Source organism: Leucopleurus acutus, assembly GCF_964270905.1.
Source record: "Leucopleurus acutus genome assembly, chromosome: 9".
Classification (NCBI taxonomy): domain Eukaryota; kingdom Metazoa; phylum Chordata; class Mammalia; order Artiodactyla; family Delphinidae; genus Leucopleurus; species Leucopleurus acutus.
The window spans coordinates 52,355,556-52,375,328 of NC_139144.1; the positions used below are offsets into that span (position 1 = coordinate 52,355,556).

Genomic DNA, 19,773 nt, shown 5'->3' on the forward strand with positions numbered 1-19,773 from the left:
AAGTTATATATTTTTTAACATCTTTATTGGAGTATAATTGCTTACAATGGTGTGTTAGTTTCTGCTTTATAACAAAGTGAATCAGCTATACATATACCTATATCCCCATATCTCTTCCCTCTTGCATCTCCCTCCCTCCCACCCTCCCTATCCCACCCCTCTAGGTGGTCACAAAGCACCGAGCTGATCTCCCTGTGCTATGCAGCTGCTTCCCACTAGCTATCTATTTTATGTTTGGTAGTGTATATATGTCCATGCCACTCTCTCACTTTGTCCCAGCTTACCCTTCCCCCCTCCATGTCCTCAAGTCCATTCTCTAGTAGCTCACGTCTTTATTCCCGTCCTGCCCCTAGGTTCTTCATGACATTTTTTTTTCTTAAATTCCATATATATGTGTTAGCATACGGTATTTGTCTTTCTCTTTCTGACTTACTTTGTATGACAGACTCTAGGTCTATCCACCTCATTACAAATAGCTCAATTTCGTTTCTTTTTATGGCCGAGTAATATTCCATTGTATATATGTGCCACATCTTCTTTATCCATTCATCTGATGATGGACACTTAGGTTGCTTCCATGTCCTGGCTATTGTAAATAGAGCTGCAGTGAACATTGTGGTACATGTCACTTTTTGAATTATGGTTTTCTCAGGGTATATGCCCCATAGTGGGATTGCTGGGTCATATGGTAGTTCTATTTTTAGTTTTTTAAGGAACCTCCATACTGTTCTCCATAGTGGCTGTATCAATTTACATTCCCACAAACAGTGCAAGAGGGTTCTCTTTTCTCCACACCCTCTCCAGCATTTATTGTTTGTAGATTTTTTGATGATGGCCATTCTGACTGGTGTGAGATGATATCGCATTGTAGTTTTGATTTGCATTTCTCTAATGATTAATGATGTTGAGTATTCTTTCATGTGTTTGTTGGCCATCTGTATGTCTTCTTTGGAGAAATGTCTATTTAGGTCTTCTGCCCATTTTTGGATTGAGTTGTTTGTTTTTTTGATATTGAGCTGCATGAGCTGCTTGTACATTTTGGAGATTAATCCTTTGTCAGTTGCTTCATTTGCAAGTATTTTCTACCATTCTGAGGGTTGTCTTTTTGTCTTGTTTATGGTTTCCTTTGCTGTGCAAAAGCTTTTAAATTGCATTAGGTCCCATTTGTTTGTTTTTATTTCCATTTCTCTAGGGGGTGGATCAAAAAGGATCTTGCTGTGATTTATGTCACAGAATGTTCTGCCTATGTTTTCCTCTAAGAGTTTTATAGTGTCTGGCCTTACATTTAGGTCTTTAATCCATTTTGAGTTTATTTTTGTGTATGGTGTTAGGGAGTGTTGTAATTTCATTCTTTTACATGTAGCTGTCCAGTTTTCCCAGCACCACTTATTGAAGAGGATGTCTTTTATCCATTGTATATTCTTGCCTCCTTTATCAAATGAAGGTATATTTTAACATTATCTTGTGTGGCTTCCTGTGTAAACATCCTGAATTCAGAAATAACTCCAGCAGCTAAGATTTTATTCCTACTATCTGCCACTAGAGGGCACATTATCATGGTTCTGTGACAACACTTTTTCAGGATGTGCCAGACAGGCGTTGTCGTTTTTTTACTGTGTGCCATGACATGAAAAGATGACCTAATTCATTTTGGAATTTAATTTATTTATGTAACATCTGTTATCGCTATGTCATAAAGTAAAGGATTTTTAATATAACACAAAAAAAAAAGAAAAAAATCTCAGAATAAATATCAGTCCTTTAGATTGAGTAAATTTAACATTAGGAAAGGGCTTTCCTGGTGGCGCAGTGGTTGAGAGTCCGCCTGCTGATGCAGGGGATATGGGTTCATGCCCCGATCCGGGAGGATCCCACATGCTGCGGAGCGGCTGGGCCCGTGAGCCATGGCTGCTGAGCCTGCACGTCCAGAGCCTGTGCTCCACAACTGGAGAGGCCACAACAGTGAGAGGCCCGCGTACCGCAAAAAAAAAAAAAAAAAAAACCTTAGGAAAAATTTACTCCATCATCTTTATTTCTCTCACTTTGCCTAGGACCCAAAACACTTTATCATGAGCCAGCACTGTTTCTGAAAAGCACTAGAAAGAGCTTATTTAATAAAAAACAATTAGAGATTAATATTGATTTAAAAGATGTGAGGGGGAGTCTATGTGCTATATATAGAACTTCAATATTACTTTCCAAATTGTATTTTGTGCAATCCAATATTAAAATTTATACGCATTTCTTAAGCATCAACTGAGAATCAGAGGACATGGGCCAAGGAACATTTGGGTTTATTTCTGGGGGAACAACTTAACAAAAATACTAGTTAACCACTATGCTAGATCCATAGATGAATAAGACCAGTCTTTGTATTAGATGAGCCCAGAGGGAAAATAAACATGCAATAAAATCAATTGAGGTTAATGAGATAAGTGCTGAAATAATGCTGCTATCTCTAAATTACACATGCAAAATTTAGAGATAGCACAGAGAAAGTTGTGGTATAATAATTACCAGGGAGAAGCTCTTACCATTTTTCTGAAGCTTGGAGAGGTCATAAAGTGACCTCTGAAGAGGCCTCAGGTTTTCCAATAGTCACTTATTTTCTTTGCCTGTAGAAACAGTTCTGGAAGCTTTAATGCTAAAAGTGTTTCCAAACTTGAACTCCAAAATAACTATCATTCCTTTTTTTTTTTTACCTTTAATTACACTTGAGGAATATTCTTCCTTCCCCTATTATCACTGAACTTCTTCAGTGAGCCTTTACTTTAAAAAAATGATTTATGCAAGGAATTTTGCTTGATTAGATGCAGATTTTTATTTTATATAGCAAAGGCTTGGACTAGAACCTTCTTGCAGTAGATGAAATGAAATAGAGGTTAACTTATAACTTAGTAAATTAAGCGGAAGTGCACAGACTGCCTGCTGCCATGGCAGTGAAAAGGCCAGGCAGAAAATCTGTAGCCCAGATACCACTGTAAGAAGCAAGATTGTCTCTGGGCCTTGGTTCACTTATTCTGTGCTTCAGTTGTGAAAATGTGACCTCAGATACTATCTTTTGGTTTAAGCTTTTATTTATAATTACACACAGTCCATGATTCAGTGTCACTTGGAAACACACCTGTGGTTTGCTTTTAAAAATTACATGAATCCATAGATTCAATAAAACCATGGCAGACATTTGTAACAGGAAGTACTACATAGAAAAATACACATTTAAAGACATTAAGGTGCTCTATTTTCTTTGGTATAACTTTTACATGTTACTTAGTGATTTCATGGTGATTTATAACTGTTTAGCAGATACATGAAATACTGCAATTTTCATTGAAAAAAATTTTAATTTCAAAATAATGGCATCATTTTACATGATAGGAAACCCGCTTTTGTTTTTCAGGAAATTTCACAATATGCTCTCATTATGAAAGCATACTGGGTTTCATTAGAGTCACCCAAAAGGATGTTTTCCTTCATGTGATTATTAATAACTAAGAATAATTCATGAAATATGCTGACAATTACTGATAATCGCTAAGAAGCTGTTCTGAAAGTCACAAGCCTGTTTTTTTGCAGAGCATGTAACAGGTGTTCCCACTCCCTGTGTCCTTTGTATACACATTCATTCTGTATTCAAATCACAGAAGCAAGAGGCAGGCTAGGGTATGTTACCTCACTGCTAATTTCCCTGGCAAATAAACCAGCAGCTGCTGGTCCATGAACCAAGTTGCCACCAGGAACAGGGCACTGTATGCATGGGACAGGATGCTTTCATGGAGCCCTTCAGCAGCACGGTTGGGGTCTTTCAGTGCAAAATATACCTCCTTCTCTTAGGTAAGGTACTGCATGAAGTTTGTTCTAGCTACCTTTTTATTAAATTGTGGGCATAAGGTAAATATTTGCTTTAGGCTGTAGATTCACTCAGATAATTGAAGAACAGCTCAGAATTTTAAACAATAACACACTTTGTTCCAGCAAAGAAACAGGATCATTTAGGAGAAGTGAGGTTCAATAAATAGATGGTTATTGTTTTCTTAGGACAACAGTTATTGTGAGTAGCACTCATTAAGAAAGTTAAGACATTCTAAAAACTTAATGAATCTCTTCTTTTTACAGAGTTTATATATAGGTTCAACACTCTTTAATGCATTCTACTTTGGCAGATATTCTTGTAGATCATGAATTTGTGACCACTTACAGTGAAACTTAAAACAAGTTTTGAACATAGTTTTGGGCTGTTTTAATTAAAGATATTGTGGCAAACTGTTAGCTATACCTATTTTTTACCTATCTTATGAAATGTGGAAAAAGGTGAGATTCCAAACTGACAAAAAATATTTTGTACACAATCGGGAGAAATGTGTTTAAAAGTATTATTTCTCCAAAATGCCTTTAGCCTTTCTCTTTACCCAATGGCTAGTTCAATTAAATTTTTTTTCTCTACTTTAATATTTCTCCCTCATTCTCCTCTTTAACCTTAGAGTTTAAAGTCTTTCTCCAACATTCCCACTGTTTTTATGTCATCATTATTTTCACCAGGTGTTTTCTTTCCATTCTTCCTATTTATCAGTTTTAAAAGTCTCTTGTTTTATTTATATCCAAGAGACAGAAATTTTTTTTAAAAACTTTATTCCTTAAATTTTAAGAACAAATTAGCTAAATAAACAACTTAAGTTTTAGCCTTTTTCAGTAGTTTAGAGCTTTGCACTTACTGGTATCTTATGGTATAGTTTTCATAGTAAATGTGATTGTTATTTACATTTATCCCTAATATTGTTCATATTCCACATATTTGAAATACACAGTTTGTAAATTTTTTAAATGTTTGAGTTTCCCATAGTTGTGATTGTTGTTCCAGTGTTTATGTTGTCAAATTCAAGCCTATATATCTGTTTAGTTTTTGAAATTTTTAGGAAAATTAAGTGATGACCGTAACCGGCTTTTTTATCTTTGTGCATTTTTCTGGGCTTCGAAAGTATCCATTGTGTCAGTGCCACACTTAATTTTATAACAATGGGACTGCTGTCATTTCCTAAGTAATTTTTTGTAATTGGCTTTAAGAAGAACTTAGAGACAATTCATTTGAAGAATTCTACTAAAATAAAATTAAATATACTTTAGAGAAATAGATAGCATGTTCATAAGTAGCTAAAGCAGTTATTATCCCTTAAGACTTTCTTTCTTTCACAAATTTACTTTTCTCCATTGGTAGTATGTTGTAAAGACCATGGGTAATTTGGAAATGTTTTTGTATTTTGGAATATTGAGTATCAGTTTGTTTTTTCTTTTAAAAAATCTTAGAAATCTGAAGCCCCAAATGTAGTTCGTAAAGTCTGTTCAAAGTACATCATAATTTCTATTTTCGCCAAAGATACAAGAGTTTATTTTCAGTCAATAATAGTTGTGTTGTGCTTGCTAATATCATACATGGCAATGGGGAAGTAAATGCCAACTATTTTGAGCCACGGTAGAGGTCACTTTGTGAAGTCTGATGTTTATATTAAATACAGTGAAACTGGTCTAGGGAGTCTTTTGTTGCTGGAATATAGATAAATTTTGCAATATGACGTCAAAAGTGTTCTTTATCGCTGGACAGTCCTTTATAATGTCTTAGTTTTATAGTTTAAGGGAGTCTCTGAAGGGGAGAGTATTGCTATAACTTTGTATGTCAGATTTTTTTTTTAATTTTATAAATTTATTTATTTGTTTTTTTTGGCTGCGTTGGGTCTTTGTTGCTGCGCGCAGGCTTTCTCTAGTTGTGGTGAGCAGGGTCTACTCTTCATTGTGGTGCGCGGGCTTCTCATTGCGGTGGCTTCTCTTGTTGCGGAGCATGGGCTCTAGGCGCACAGGCTTTAGTAGTTGTGGCACGCGGGCTCAGTAGTTGTGGCTTGTGGGCTGTAGAGTGCAGGCTCAGTAGCTGTGGCTCACGGGCTTAGTTGCTTCGCAGAATGTGGGATCTTCCCGGACCAGTGCTCGAACCTGTGTCCCCTGCATTGGCAGGCGGATTCTTAACCACTGTGCCACCAGGGAAGTCCCTGTATGTCAGATTTTTAATGGCATTATCAATGTTCTCCAAATTAGTGTAGTGCCTTATATGCAAAAAGTCAAGGGTTTCCTTTTTTGTACTCAAAAAGTACGTATTAGTGAATCTAATAATAAAATTGAGTTTTCATTTAAGTACAAATATTTGGAATATTAAGGGGAAATTAAAATTTCATCCATTTTTATATCATTTATTTTCATAAAATTTATTTGTTCTTACAGAGGTTGACTTCCTAAAATCAGTAGTTTAGTCATTTACATTTTCTCATACAACAAGGAAAGCGCACTTGAAAATTTCTCAAAATGAAGCTAATTTTTTTAAGTCCGTAAACTACTGTTTTGCCAGCATGGATTCCACACCTGTCAGGGGAAATACAGCAATGGCAAAAGAGTATGTGATCCTAAAATGTAGCAAAAGCACCCTATTATCTGTTTATTCTGCAAAGTTCACTACAAGTAAGGATTGCATCATATCAATAGATTCATGTCTTTCCTGCAAAATAAAAAGATTTTAGTGGCTGAGATTAGAAACTATATAAAGAAAATTTCATTCCTCACTGATACTCTTATAACTTGCTACCTATAACTTATCTGATAAAAATGGTGTAGGCAGTCTAAGCAAACAGCTATTGTAACAGCTGTGCTGTCTTCTCACTGTCATACATATATTTGAAAAAGCACACATATTTGAAAAATAATTAAATAACATGATATCATATCATTTGGTATGATAAGCATTGAATATATTCAGAGATACTATTGATGGTAATATATTATTTAAGGTATTATTACATGATGCAGTTTCTAAAATAGACTAGGTCACTCCCCTTAATGATTATTGTAAGTGCCATATAAAATGTTATTTTCTGCTAAAGTAGTTTCGTTTTTCCCTGGGCTGCAATATTTGTATCATATTTAATATTTTATTAAATAAAATTTCTTCCCCTAACTTCAGTCATAGACTCTCCAATCAAGCTTTCTTACTTAAGATTCAGCTTTCTGAGTCAAGATCCAAAAGTCACCTACATTTCTATTCTAGTCATGCTCGCACTCCATGGTAAGAAAATGCCTCCCAATCATATTCAGAATATTACAAACTCAGTTAATCTTTTTCAACTCAACCACACAAAAAGTAGAGAAAAAGCGTTCTTCCCCTTTTCAGAAAAAAAAAAGTAAACAAGGACTTCTGCAATGATTTCCCCAAAGTCCGAGAACAGATTGGCCAGAATTGCACTCAGGCCATCTATCTACAGCTCAATCTAGCAGTGGTTTCTAGGTTGAGCTGTGAAATTTATTAAGTGGACCAATAAGTCAATGACCAAATTGCTTACTGTCAGAGGCAACTACCGAGTTTTATATCAGGAGCTATGCCGTTTTTTCCAGTGCATTCTCAAGGCAATGATGTAGATTCCCACCATCCCCCTTGAGACCTTGGCAAAAAACACAGAACTGCCACTTTATTAAAAGATATCCAACTTAATAAGTGGATATTAAATCTGAGATTCAATACTTCAAAATTCTTTGGGCCCTCTCTCACTAAAATATGAGTCCTTCCCCTTTAAACTGTAGAGTAGCTGCTACCCTGAGAAAAGCACCTTAGGATGTCAAGAACATAAACATAAAGAGTAGAGAGAGGCCTTGGACCTCATCTAATATTACCCTTTTTTCACACATAAGAAAACTGCCATCCAGAGAATTAAAATGACTTATCTAAGGTCAGTTAACTAATCACCATTTTATCCCAGGTATGTGTTCTGTACTAAGACCTCATATTTCAGTGTACTTTTAACTTTATCAAAGTAGGAAATTCAGAAATCTCTCTGCAAGTTTTGAAAATAGGTTCCTGAAATCCCTATTTCCAGGCAATTTGCAAGTGATTAATTTAAGACTGTATGGACAAGGGAGTCCAAGATCAAGAATGAACTGTGAAACCCTCAGGAATATTTTTGTATTCACTGAAGTAAAAAAGGAAATAGCAACACAATAAATACAGTGAAAAGTGCATTTTACATATCTTAAGTTAGTAATAATGGGTGCTAAAAAACTAGTTCTGCTTACCAGGAACTTGTTAGGCACTTCCTATCACCAATTACAATGAAAGGCATGAAAATGCCTGTTGTTTCATGCAGATAACACATGTACTAAGAGGAATCTTTTCCTGTACAGGTCCGCCATCCAATGTCCAATGTCTTTCTATATCTATGACTTCAAGAGCTTCACTCCCTTCTCTCAGTCTCTGCTTCACATATCTCAGACATCACTAGTTTTAAGTCCTAGATTTACTCTCTCATCTCCCTTTAGCTCTCTTATGATTTCCTTGCCTTTTCTGCAGTACACTTTATCTCCTCTTTATAATTCCCAGCAACAAGCTCCTTCTTTTTCTAATGATTCAAATTAAGAAGAACTACAAATTTAACATTCTTGCACTTGCCAGAAAAGAAAACAGAAGCAAATCCTCATACCTTTGTAACTCCTTTGTTATGGACCAGATCACTACAATGAATGTACAGGTACAGCCCATTATCAGAAAAAAAAACTACATGTCAATCACAAATACACACAGAGCCCAAGGAGACTGTAAGACACATATTTATTTTTCCCATAGAGTCACCTAATTTTTAGTCTGTATGGTCAGTTTCAGTTGAGCATCTAGGCACCCCTTCTCCCTTTAACCTCCTCTGATCTTCCTCTTTGTCCTTTTTTCTCTTCAGTTCCTTGCTCTGAGTTCCCTGCTGGCCCCAGGGTCTCACTGTTTACCAACAGCTACCCAAAAACGAAAACCATGGAAATCTTTGCTCTAACCTCCACCCTGGGAAAGAAAGAGAGGAATTTACTGTTAGTAGAATTTATTCCTCATAGGAGCAGACCTACATATTTCAGTTTCTCCAAATAAATCGTTGTACAAACAGACCTTTCTACCATTCCCTTCCTAATATTGATGACCTTTCACAACATGATTCAGATAAATCTTAAAGATCCCCTTCCTAGTAGAGATGAAAAGGGAGAAGCAATCAAAGAAGATAAACATTTTATATATGACAAAATTGAAATTGTAAGATATCTCTATTTGTGCCCAAATTTTCATCCCTACTCACCTAGGATTCATTTCCACCCTCACCCATCTGTTTTCTGCTTCATCAAGACTTCTCTTTCTAGTGATCATTCCAATAGCTCCAAACATGCTGTTCAGCATCTATCCAAAGAAAAAAAAAGAAATTTTAAAAAATACTTTTTCTGCTCCTTTTCTCAGCAAAACTCCCCAGAGGTGTTGTCTATGCCAACTGTCTCCAATTTCCTTTCCGTTCTTTCTTTTTTCCATCACTGTTCAAAAGATTTCACATTTAAATTCCTCTCATTTTCTCCTCCACTGTTCATACGATGTAGGTACCGTATTGCTCCCCTTTAAAATGAGGATTTTGAAGCAAAGAGCTTTTGATTAGTATTCTAATCAAAATGGTAGAAAATGGTAGCTACATGGTAACCTGAGCTAAGGAGAACTCTCTTCTCAATTGTAAATATATATATATATATATATATATGCTAGATAAAATAAAACAATATATAGCTCAAGGTAAAGAAGGGGAAATCTCCAGGTGCCAGAAACTACGAAGAAACCTTGCCTCTTAGATTTCTAATGGGCATCTAAAATGAACATGTCCAAAGCTGACTCCCAATCTTTCCACAAAAATGTCTCCCACAGTATTCCCCATGATTAATTGATTAGTTGCCCATTAATAAATGACGACTCCTTTCTTCCAGTTGATCAGGTCAACAACCTTAGAATCATTCTTGGCTCATCTTTGTTTCTTGTATCCCACCCGCAATATGTCATCAAATCCTGTTAGCACCACCGGGCTTTTCTCACAATATCTTTTACTAGCACCCTTATCTACAGCACAGTCATCTCTTGCCTACTTTACTGCAGTCATCTCCTAAGTGGTCACCCTGCTCCTGCTCTTTCCCCTATTTCAGTCAGTTCTCACGGCAGCTAGAGCACACCTAAAAAAATAAGAAGAAAGACCTCTATCCCTCTTGCTCACAGAAATCCAGCTGTGTTCCCATCTCACTCAAAGTAAAATTGCCAGAGTGTTTGCCATGACCCTAAGGCACTCCCTGGTCTGGCCCAGCCACCTTGCTGGCCTCCTGTCTCACTACACTCCACTCTTCTCCACCTGCTCCTGCCTCTTGCTGTGGCTCAAACACACCAACCAGATCCCTGCTTCTGAGCAGGAATAACCAATCACAACTGGTCATAGTTTAATGCCGTTCTCCTTAGGATATTTGCATTTGGCAAGGCTTCAGCTAAAAGGAAAAACTTCCAATTATGGACTGTTAAGCCATTTCAGAAGACTGTGGAGGAAGATTCTCAGGAGGAAGTAGCCCCTCAACCACATAGTTTGATTAGGATATGATATGACTCAGACATTAATCAGTCACAATTTCAAATTTTTTGAAAGGTTTCATTGGACTTTAGAACTAATAATCTTTCCCAGTTCTCCTTTTCCCATTATTCTTTAACAGTTAGAGATAATAACTTCTGCTTTTCCTTTTCATCTTGCCTTTAAAGAGGTCATGCAATCAACAGTCTTTGTGGGGAGTTTTTAAAATGCAGGTTTCAGAGACAAATATTTACCTCTACAGGTAACCGGTACTAAAAGAGTCAGTACCTAGAAGCCTCTCTGAAAAGGATTATCGCCTGATCAGTTTCTCTCTGTATTTCCCCTTTAGATTGTGAAATGTGGTTCAGGGTCTTTACAACTTTCCTTTCCTTCATAGCAGGTGCTTGTTCCGGGCTGAAGGTGGCAGTGCCATCACACACAGTCCATGGCATCAGGGGTCAGGCTCTCTACCTCCCCGTACACTATGGATTCCACACTCCGGCTTCAGACATCCAGATCATATGGCTGTTTGAGAGACCCCACACGATGCCCAAATACTTACTGGGCTCTGTGAACAAGTCTGTGGTTCCCGACTTGGAATACCAACACAAGTTCACCATGATGCCACCCAATGCCTCCCTGCTCATCAACCCATTGCAGTTCACTGATGAAGGCAATTACATCGTGAAGGTCAACATTCAGGGAAATGGAACTGTGTCAGCTAGTCAGAAGATTGAAGTTACCGTTGATGGTAAGTCCGCTATAAATGACATGGGCAGCTGAGTAGCACAGCAGTTAGCAATGGCTCAGGAGATTAGACTACCTGGGCTTTAGGTCCTGGCTCTGCAACTTTGGGCAAATTAACCCTCAGAGCCTCAGTGTCTCATGGCATGAATGACATTATCCACCTCATGAGGCTTTCTGAGGATTAAATAAGACATGCATGTAAAGTATATGCGCAGTGCCCAGCTAAAGGTAATCAAGCAGTAAGGAAAACATATTATTTGTTTGCCTGGAAACTATCAAGTATAAAGTTGCTGATATAATGAGGCAGAGAAAATTTTATTTCTCATTAACAGAATGTACCCTGGGAAGCACCCCATTTTTGTCACATGAAGAATTTTTCTTTTATTTTGGTACACTGGGGAGGATGAAACTTGCTCAGTGACCATACTTAAGCAATAATAGAATTTGCTAGGTATGTCCTCTGAGGGAGAGTGGGGTTCAGACAACTTTCAGACATTTATTTTCCTTATTGAGGTATGTAAGCAGCATACCTTAAATATACTACACCCAAAGCCCAACTTCTGATTTTTCCCCCCTAAACCTGTCTATTTAACAATATTCCTCTGTTTTAGCAAATAGCAACTTCAATCCATCAGTTGCTTAGGACAAAACCTTGCCATCACCCTTGACTCCCTCTTTCTCTCACACCCCACATCCAGTCCACAAGTTAATCCTGGCATCTTTACCTTCAAGATACGGACAGAAGTGAGTCACTTCTCACCACACCCACTACCGACCCGCTCGACCCCACCATCACCTCTGGCCTGAACTGTCCTAACAGCCTGGTCCACTATCCCCGTTTCTACCCCTGCCTTCTGCAGCTCAGAATCCTCCCATAGCTTCCTGTCTCACTCACAATCAAAGCCAAAGTGCTAGCGATGTCCCACAAGGCCCAGTGTGACCCCCCCAACATACCGAGTACCTCTCTGACCCCTTCCCACCTCTCTTCCCCTCACTCACTCTGTTCTGACCACACTGGCCTCCTCGCTCTTCCTAGAACAGGCCAAACACACTCACACCTCAGGGCCTTTGTACTTGACTGTTCACTCTACCTAGGTTGCTCTTCTCCTAGGTAATGGCACTATCCCCTATTTCCTTTTGGTCTCAGCCAAAGTGTCACTTTATCTATAAAGGCTTTCCTGACCACCTTATGTAAAGTATACAGAGAGAGAGAGAGTTACTCTTTATCTTGAGTTCTGATTTATTCTATTCATAACACTGGATGTATTGTATATTTTTATTTTTTTATTGTTTCTCTTCCTTGCCTAGAATACAGGGTCCATGGGAGCAGGCTTTGTATTGTTTGCTGCTTTTTCCTCACTGCCTAAACCCCGATGCAGGCCATTTGTAGACACTCAGTAAATATGTGCACAGTAAATGAGTGGAAACTGGAGAGCTTGCAGGGGAACAAAGACACAGGATATGGCAGCAGATGCCTAGAGAACAACTTTGGGGAGAGAAAAGGAGGACATTTTCATATTTTCATGAAATTCTCCTGGGTAGTATCTCGTCTCTCCCTCCAAACTTTTAATAGAACATCCATTACTTGTTAATATGTAGTACAGTTGGATCTGTTTATGGACATGCAGCCAAAAGTTCTTTCTAAAAAATTTTTTATTGAGGTATAGTTGATTTACAATATTATATTAGTTACAGGTATACAATACAGTGATTCAAAAATTTTATAGATTATACTCCATTTACAGTTATTATAAAATATTGAATCTGTTCCCTGTGCTGTACAATATACCCTTGTAACTTATTTATTTTATACATAGTAGTTTGTACTTCTTATTAACCTACTCCTATATTGTGCCTTCCCCCTGCAACAAAAAGGTCTTGATAGGGGTTTAGGGCCTGTGTAAAAAATCTTCTTAGGAAACTTCCATATCTGAGATACACTGTTAAATGCAAGTGTATGATCACAGTACCAACGTCTATTCTAATGATTGGCTCTCCCATATGAGACCTTCAACATCATCTATTTGACTTATTCCATACCACATGTATTTCCATGCATGGGCACATTTGAAACATAAGCTTTTTCTACATAATAAAATGTACCAATTCATTTTTCTTTTTAAATCATAGTAATGTAAACAAAAGCTATTCCAAACCCTTTGTTCTTGCCAGGGAATATAAAGGGTTAAATTGAGCGGACCACTTGATTGCACCCATCTTGAGAAAGGCTGGAGCCTTCAGAACTACTCAGCACCCCTGCAAGTTACCTTTCAACCTCTTTTCTCCTTATCTTTCATTTTTTCCTGTCTTCTCTGGGCAGAAGGATTGGATCTGTTTGTGCTCTAATGCACATTTTCCAGTGTAAAAAAAATGTGAACCTGAGTCAAGACAAATTTACCTGAGAAGATGCATCAACCCCAATTAAAAGCTGTTGTTGGTTTTTTTTAACATCTTTATTGGAGTATAATTGCTTTACAATGGTGTGTTAGTTTCTGCTTTATAACAAAGTGAATCAGCTAACATATACATACATCCCCATATCTCCTCCCTCTCGCGTCTCCCTCCCCCCTCCCTATCCCACCCCTCTAGGTGGACGAAAAGCACCGACCTGATCTCCCTGTGCTATGCGGCTCCTTCCCACTAGCTATCTATTTTACGTTTGGTAGTGTATATACGTCCATGCTACTCTCTCACTTCATCCCAGCTTACCCTTCCCCCTCCCCATGTCCTCAAGTCCATTCTCTATGTCTGCCTCTTTATTCCTGTCCTGCCCCTAGGTTCTTCAGAACCATTTTTTTTTTTTTTTAGATTCCATATATATGTGTTAGCATACAGTATTTGTTTTTCTCTTTCTGACTTACTTCACTCTGTATGACAGTCTCTAGGTCCATCCACCTAGCTACAAATAACTCAGTTTTGTTTCTTTTTATGGCCGAGTAATATTCCATTGTATATATGTGCCACATCTTCTTTATACATTCATCTGTCAATGGATACTTGGGTTGCTTCCATGTCCTGGTATTGTAAATAGAGCTGCAGTGAACATTGTGGTACATGTCACTTTTTGAATTATGGTTTTCTCAGGGTATATGCCCAGTAGTGGGATTGCTGGGTCATATGGTAGTTCTATTTTTAGTTTTTTGAGGAACCTCCATGCTGTTCTCCATAGTGGCTGTATCAATTTACATTCCCACAAACAGTGCAAGAGCGTTCCTTTTTCTCCATACCCTCTCCAGCATTTACTGTTTGTAGATTTTTTAATGATGGCCATTCTGACCCATGTTAGGTGATACCTCATTGTAGTTTTGACTTGCATTTCTATAATGATTAGTGATGTCGAGCATCCTTTCATGTGTTTGTTGGCAATCTGTATATCTTCTTTGGAGAAATGTCTATTTAGGTCTTCTGCCCATTTTTGGATTGGGTTGTTTGTTTTTTTGATATTGAGCTGCATGAGCTGCTTGTATATTTTGGAGATTAATCCTTTGTCAGTTGCTTCATTTGCAAATATTTTCTCCCATTCTAAGGGTTGTCTTTTCTTCTTGTTTATGGTTTCCTTTGCTTTGCAAAAGCTTTTAAGTTTCATTAGGTCCCATTTGTTTATTTTTGTTTTTATTTCCCTTTCTCTAGGAAGTGGGTCAAAAAGGATCTTGCTGGATTTATGTCATGGAGTATTCTGCCTATGTTTTCCTCTAAGAGTTTTATAGTGTCTGGCCTTACATTTAGGTCTTTAATCCATTTTGAGTTTACTTTTGTGTATGGTGTTAGGGAGTGTTCTAATTTCATTCTTCTACATGTAGCTGTCTAGTTTTCCCAGCACCACTTATTGAAGAGGCTGTCTTTTCTCCGTTGTATATTCTTACCTCCTTTATCAAAGATAAGGTGACCATATGTACGTGGGTTTATCTCAACCCCAATTAAAAGTTTGATAGGAAATTGAAAGCTAAACATTGGAGCCAATTTTCTGTTACTTATATATCATCTCATTCTCTGTGTGTCCTGTAATCATGCATAGAAGGAGATTATTATAGGCTTTCGTTCGTTAAAGTGACTAACATGGTACAGTGACTAACATAACGCTGCAATATAAATGCACAGTAATTAAAACATGTAATTAGTTCGCTTACATAGAAGGAAAAGTAAATGGTGCAAATGTGATTCTTTAAAACTTTCTCTCAATCCCCCCAAAGTATAATATATCTGAGCTTTGTGTTTTGCAGATGGTGGGTAGGAATTTGTGCTCACCACATGTATCCCTGCCAGCTGCTCTTGGGATATTAGGACAAATCAAGAGAGGGGAATAACTACGTAAACTTTGCTTGTGAGAGTACACCCTTTTGGTGTCGGGGGAAAGCACAATGAACAGGAAATAAGGAAGCCGACATTCTCTACCACTAACTGCATTATCTATAAAGTAAAGGTTTCCATTAGAAAATCCTTGAAGAGTAACTTCTAGACTCAGTTATTTCTGCTATAAATGGTATTTTTTTATTTTATCATTTTGTGTTTGCCATGACTTTTTTATTTTCTTCTTTAATTACTTCCTGAACTGTCTACATTTATAAAGTGCAAAACGTTGGAATCATTTTCCTAGGATTTAATATTTGAAAGACCTCATAGACTTTTATTATAATTCTGTGGTGGCAAAAATCATTTCTATCTGTTCTGATGTTGCAGATCCTGTCACGAAACCAGTGGTGCAGACTCAGCCTTCCTCTGGGGCTGTGGAGTATGTGGGGAACATGACCCTGACATGCCTCGTGGAAGGGGGCACCCGGCTGGTTTACCAGTGGCTAAAAAATGGGAGGCCTGTCCACACCAGCTCCACCAACTCCTTTTCTCTCCAAAACAACAGCCTTCATATTGTTCCAGTGACCAAAGAAGACATTGGGAATTACAGTTGTCTGGTGAAGAACCCTATCAGTGAGATGGAAAGTGACATCATTATGCCTACCATATATTGTAAGTTTTTTAAAATATATACATACACATCAGTTTTCTTATGGGAAGTTTTCATGAGAGGAGTCACAGAGAACATCACAAGATGTTGACACCAGATGTCATTTGGTTTTCACCATCATTGTAATGTAGTACTAGGTGCAATTATACTTCCTAGGCACTGTCTTGTCATGAAATATAGTTACTTGTACAACCCTGTTTCTTGAAAATCAATTTCCTGCCACAGAATTGTGGCAGGAAAAGCAACTTGGCCAGGGGCCTTTTAGGATACATTCTCTGACTCAGTGCATGTGTGACCTTAATTCTAGTGGAAAGTAGGAACCTCAATTTCAAACCCAGAACCATGCAGAAGACACTGATTTATTCACCCCCGTGGAGGAAGAGCTGTTCATCATAAAATGGGAGAGGGATGTGCTCTGGAGCTGACTACAGGGAGAAAGAATGTTCCCGGGTTATGCATGGGAAATGCGGCCCAAGGCGTGGCTGTTCTCTCTGCCCATTTTCTCAGCTCCACTTCTAGAGGCAGGGTGCAGAGAGGATCACAGAGAAAGCATAATTATTCTGCAGTAAGCTATTCAGCTTCCCAGGGAATCCGTAATTATTTTGGCTTTCAATTCTCTCTGGTTCTTTTTTCTGTTGATGTAGTTGCTATCGTTATTTTTGTTTAATCTCATGTACAAGTTAAGTTCACCAAACTTTTCAGTTCATGTCATATTATCATCACCAACCCAAGCAAGATTTCTCTCTCTTAATTGTATTATTTTTCCCCATCCCCTCTGCTCCATAGCACCACCTCCAATATGTTTAACATTGCATTCTAATTTCAGCTTCTCACAAGGTTTCTCACCTCCACACTAATGACATTTTGGCTGGACAACTCTTTGTTGTGGGGGGTTGTCCTATGCATTATAGGATGTTTAATAGCATCCATGGCCCCTACCCACTACATACCAGTAGCACCCTCCCCTCAAGTTGTGACAACTAAAAATGTCTCTGGACGTTGCCATATGTCCCCTGAGTGTGGGGGAGAGGGACTGGTGTGTGCAAAATCTCCCCTAGTTGAACCAATGGCTTATCACATTGGGAAGTCATCTGATCAGTTACCATTATAGCTTAGTGCATGGCCACAACGGCAATATAACAAAATAAATAAGGCATGGCAAAGGAAAACTTCTCACTATGTGGCATGAGGGTGGAGGTTTCAGCTGGTTGAATCACAAGGGTAAAATTAAGCCTTGTAAATGTATCTACTCACTCATCAAATATATCTGCATAATGCTCAGAAAGGCCCTAAAACCTAGTGTTTAGGTGCTTAGGAGGTAGACCTACGTGGGAAATGGGTTCTGTCACTACCTATGTGACTTTAAGAAATCCCTTGACTTATCTGAGCCTCATCTGTAAAATGGAGATGGTTAAAACTACCTCACCACATTAAATGAAATCAGTCCTCTCTGAAGAATAGTCAGTAGATGACACCAAGCAAGCATTCAGTAAATGGAAACTGTTTGTATTATTGATACATCTGTATTCTATTTTCTTCAATAGAAAATTGATAGTCTTCTTGAGGAAGTGTGTTATTAACTCTTTGGAAAAAAGCATATGTAGGTTTTTTCAACTAGATAAAGCTTAACAATAAAACCGAGCCACAGAATTGTGGCAGGAAAAGCAACTTCTGGGAAATGGAGTACAGTGGTATGACACAGTTATACAATAACATTTGTTTAACTAAGCAAAATTAAGATAAAAATAGAACCATTGAATCTTAAAACTGGAAGCTATCCTATATTTTAGCGGAAGTGAGAAAATGTGACAGTGAAATGTATGAGAATGTCTTAGATACCATAGGAATGTATACAAAGGAGTATAGCTCCAGAACTCTGGAGCCAGAAATCCTGTTCCTACTGCCTTACCTCTCTTGTGCCTCAGTTTCTTCAACCATATAATGATGATAATGATAGTACCTACTTCACAGAGTTATTGTTTGGATTAAATCTGTTACTTTACGTAAATTGCTTAGAATAGTGATTGGCCCATAGTAAATACTATATAACTGTTGGCCATTATTATTACTATAATATTATGAGTCTATGGGAATTCAGAGATGAAAACATTACTTCTAGCTGGAGAGAAGGCTTATTGTAGAAAGTAACATTTGAGATGGACCTTGAACAATGGGTATGAATGGGGCAAGGGGCAATGTCTGTAAAAAACATTTCACGCAATAGGGACAGCAGACACAGACACTAAGCAGAGGTCAAAGTATTTGGCAAATGGTCCAGTTTGGCTAGAGCGTAGGATACAATGAGGAATAGATAGAGGTTCCCCACTCCCTTCCATCAGAAAGTAGAGCGTTCCTATGAAACCTTGTGTAAACCGAAATGCTATAAAGTGAATAAGCAGTTGCCTTATGACATGTCTTGCTAACGGATGCACAAAATAAAGCACAGTTGCTCACAGACGCACTTCAAAGCTATGGAGCCTTCATACAGAGATACTGAGTGTAGTTCCCTGGGAAGGGGCTTGGTGGCGCCACTTTCGCTGCTGGGGTGCCCACTGCGTCTAAAATGGCTCCTGCAAAACAAACGCTGAACACTATTTTTTGCTTTTCATCTTTTTTGTGAAAGCAAAAATTCTCTTCAGATTTCTTTCAGTCAGCTAAAACAGGTCCTAATGTAGGTCTTTCATAAAAGCCAAGTGGCGTAATGCAAAGTTTTTGAAATCAGAGGATACCTGTGTATTTGAGTCAGATTAGGGGGAACTTTGAATGCCAGGCATTACTTGGTAAACAATGAGGAAAATTATTTTTAAAGCAAAGGTTCAAATTTTTTAAAAGACTACAGAATGTTTTATAAATAAATACACACATATTCTAGACTAAATCAAGAAATGTTTGTCAAGAGATCACATTTTTCAAAATGGATCACAAATGTCATGCAATTATAGAAAGAGTGTTTATAGGAAAGGGAAAAAGGAAGGTAGGATATATTTTATTAACCTATAATATAGAGAAAAACGTCACCAATTTTGAGCTCCATACAGTGATTAAACATGTCTAAGAGCAATATGAAAGCATTTTTTTCTGAAAAATATTGTTCACACAGAAATAGAAAAAACTTCATACATTGATTGTGTAATTCACCTTTGGTGTAGGGGAACTCAAAGAGGATTAACTGCTAGTCCAACCTAGTTCAGAATTCAATGTCTCAAAAATGAACAGAGAAACAGAAACAGAGGAAATTATATTAAAGATTGCCAGAGAAGAAGGAAATTACAGTTTTTCACCAAAAAATACCAAAACACCACTCACTAGAAGCAACTTATATAAGATTTATTACAATCATTAGTTATATTGTGAAAATATTCTGTCTGCCTTAAAGCACAAGGCAGAGAAATAGATTTACGAAGTGTAAACTGTGACTCTCTGCATGACTAGCATTGAATTGGAGTGAAAAATTTAGATTTGGCACCATCTATTATACATGTAGGCATATTCTTGACTGAATAAGATTATTCTGACATGAATTAAAACTTCCATTCAACTCCAGGTAGCACAGACCTAAGCATTCAAGGTACTTGAACACAGTGAAAGAAAATGTGAGCAGACAAATGGAATCGAATCTAGGGCTATATAGACACATCCTTACAT

At 37.7% G+C, this 19,773-nt stretch overlaps 1 protein-coding gene across 3 annotated transcripts in view; it reads left to right on the plus strand.

Moving 5' to 3' along the window:
• Positions 1-19,773, plus strand: part of HEPACAM2 (HEPACAM family member 2) — a gene marked incomplete at both ends in the record, with an annotated part of 47,920 nt that overhangs the window by 3,445 nt on the left and 24,702 nt on the right. For 2 of the 3 annotated variants that reach the window (XM_082846783.1, XM_082846782.1), the window contains 2 exons: positions 10,779-11,172; positions 15,846-16,130. In XM_082846783.1, coding sequence (XP_082702909.1) covers positions 10,779-11,172; positions 15,846-16,130 — 679 coding nt within the window. Of the gene's footprint in view, positions 1-10,778; positions 11,173-15,845; positions 16,131-19,773 lie in introns of those variants that run through there. The other variant, XM_082846784.1, reaches the window with a different exon arrangement.